Here is a 2,423-nt window from a genome sequence, read left to right as displayed (position 1 = left end):
CCCTTTTTCTTGGTGTCCATATTTTCCCATCTCTTTGCCAGACAGACTTTGTAGGAAACTCAGAATATGTCAGGGTGGTCATTATGCATATTCCTTGTTAGCATCCATCCAAGCAAGAAATATGGTATTTTGGCTCTCTACCTTGTCAACAACGTCCTCTACACGTTCTAGATTGTGATAAATAACAGATTGTTCACCAGGTAGATGGAATGGTAGAGGAATGACAGTAAGCTCTTTGATTTGGATTTCATAACCAAACAACCTTCAAGCAACCTCACATGCTGATATATACCTACAATCATAGTAGCTCCGAATCTCATCCACAACTCGTATGCTTTGGTTAGATTATGGTTCATAAATGGTTGCAGTTACGCGATCATTTCCCTTTTGCATATACTTGACCAAATACTTGATTGCGCTCGTTTGGCATGTGTACTCCACATTTAAATGACATGCATACTTTAACAACAGTTTACCGTTGTAGGGAACAATGTAAGAATTATCCAAGTGGACCTCCTTTTTCTGCATTGTTCGCCCATCATCTCGCTTTCTATACTTTGGAAACCCAACTTCATCAATAATTTTTCTTTGTCTAAATTCTTTGGGAAACATTTTGGTACAATGGCCATGTGTCATGCAAGGAGAATTGACATTGTACAGACCATATGACCCATAAACCATATATGTCTGCACTGCCTCGTATAGATCCTTATTACTTTTAGAATAAGAAATCTCAGCTGAGATAAAGCGATCTTTGTCATCAGGTGATTGCAGCCTAAAGTCTGGATGCATGAATAACAATATGTATGCATGGGAAAGTCCCCTTTTTTTGAACTCAACTGTGCGTACATCTACATATTGAATCACTTAGTTAGTCTCCAAATAGACACACACAGTAGATAAAAAAAGCAAGCATTTGATGATTTATATAAACACATGCAAACTTACATTCTACAATGCTTCCGAATATCTCACCTTCCTTCAAGTCTCGGATGAGGTGATCCAACTTAATTTTGAATACCCTGCATAGTATATCTGGTTTATCTTGAGCCTTTAAATCCATTTTATCAACTTCTCATGTGATTTTCTCCCACTTAGGATTACACGTAATGGTTACAAAGTAGCTAGGATAGCCAGCATACTTGCATATAGCAAAGGCACCCTTGCAATTGTTAATCGTATACCTCAGCCCACCAGTAAAAGTGCTTGGAAGAACAATTCTCTTTCCTGTCTGTGCAGCATCTACTTGACCATTTATAAGACTTTATTGGAGCCTTGTATATTTATCAACATGTAACTTCTTTTTGTTGAACTTGTGCCAATTTAACCTATCAAACTCTACCATGGTGTATGAATCAACCAAAAATTGTTAGAAAAGTATTCTCGAATTCAAAAGAATAGGAGACTCATGAATTTGATGTTAAATTCTGTAAGCAAAGAACCGTTGTATGGATATGTCATCTTCTTCAGGATTTCTTCTACCTGGCACCTTACGTGAGACAGGAATCCCTTTCCTAAAATCATCTTCTCCATATGAAAAAAGTAAAGGATACTAAAGAGCTAAATATTGTCGATGTAGGACATCTATCCTTTGTAGTCTTTTCGTCTTTGTTTCAATAACTATGTCTCTGTCTTGTGCCAGCTGTTCAACATCACCCACAATTAGTGTAGCAACCTCAGAAGAAGTTGGCAAATCATATCTCCTGCCAGCTCAATTTTGCCTCTTAATTAACTTCAACTTTAAATCTGGTATTCTTCCATTACCATACTTGTCTCTTGCGTACCTAAATGTCCGTGCCAAAATGTTGTGAGAGTCCATCATTTGCTTTATTTGTGTGACTATTTTAGCATCATCCGAATTGATTTCATTCATGTTCTTATTTCAGCAAGCATATATCATAATTAGATATTAAAAATTTATCAAACATAGAATGGGTTGATGTACTCTATATAAAGAATAATACCTTATAGTTAATAGTCTATTATTGATCTCATTTTTTGTATCATATATATACAACTATGCAAACTTTGCTTACAATTTTCCGGTGGCAATAAAATTCCAATTAAATGGTAATTCTCACCACCCAACTTGAAAACAGGGGGTGTTTTCCCCCTATTAATCTGATGATCTACTTTTCTAGCCATAGACGTGAAGTTGAACATTGCATTAAATGACCTGATGTTCTTCAAAAAGTGTTGACTTATAATATCTTTACCACTATGGAGTTGTGCCAGTTCTGGTGGTGGATGTCATAATTGTGGAAGCTCCACTTTTTTCTCCATACAACATAAACCAAACTTCAGTTGTCTGTACTTATTCGTTTTGGCCAACTGTTCATCCGACCACATTCGTGCTTTACAAAATAAACACTCAAAATCAGGATCTTCAATGTCAAAAGCTGTAAGTATAAATTTAAACATAT

General features: G+C 36.0%; 1 protein-coding gene across 1 annotated transcript; it reads right to left on the bottom strand.

The window, feature by feature from the left end:
- Window positions 1-345: 345 nt before the first annotated feature.
- Window positions 346-1,063, bottom strand: LOC140178490 (uncharacterized). The gene is made up of 2 exons (XM_072215585.1): window positions 949-1,063; window positions 346-782 (listed from the first exon to the last, which is right to left on the bottom strand). Exons 1-2 carry the CDS (start codon window positions 1,061-1,063, stop codon window positions 346-348), a joined length of 552 nt encoding a protein of 183 aa, XP_072071686.1.
- Between the last annotated feature and the right edge of the window lie 1,360 nt (window positions 1,064-2,423).

The sequence above is a fragment of the Arachis hypogaea genome, chromosome 14, assembly GCF_003086295.3.
Source record: "Arachis hypogaea cultivar Tifrunner chromosome 14, arahy.Tifrunner.gnm2.J5K5, whole genome shotgun sequence".
Lineage (NCBI taxonomy): Eukaryota > Viridiplantae > Streptophyta > Magnoliopsida > Fabales > Fabaceae > Arachis > Arachis hypogaea.
Note: the sequence above shows the minus strand (reverse complement) of the source record. Positions and strands in the feature narration are given on the sequence as shown.

What these genes read in the sequence shown, in the direction of transcription:
- LOC140178490 (XM_072215585.1), bottom strand. Translation starts at nt 1,063, where the DNA reads ATGGATTTAAAGGCTCAAGATAAACCAGATATACTATGCAGGGTATTC. An exon ending in ATTCGGAAGCATTGTAGAAT is followed by an intron (nt 783 to 948) that starts GTAAGTTTGCAT and finishes TCATGCATCCAG; the next exon opens with ACTTTAGGCTGCAATCACCT.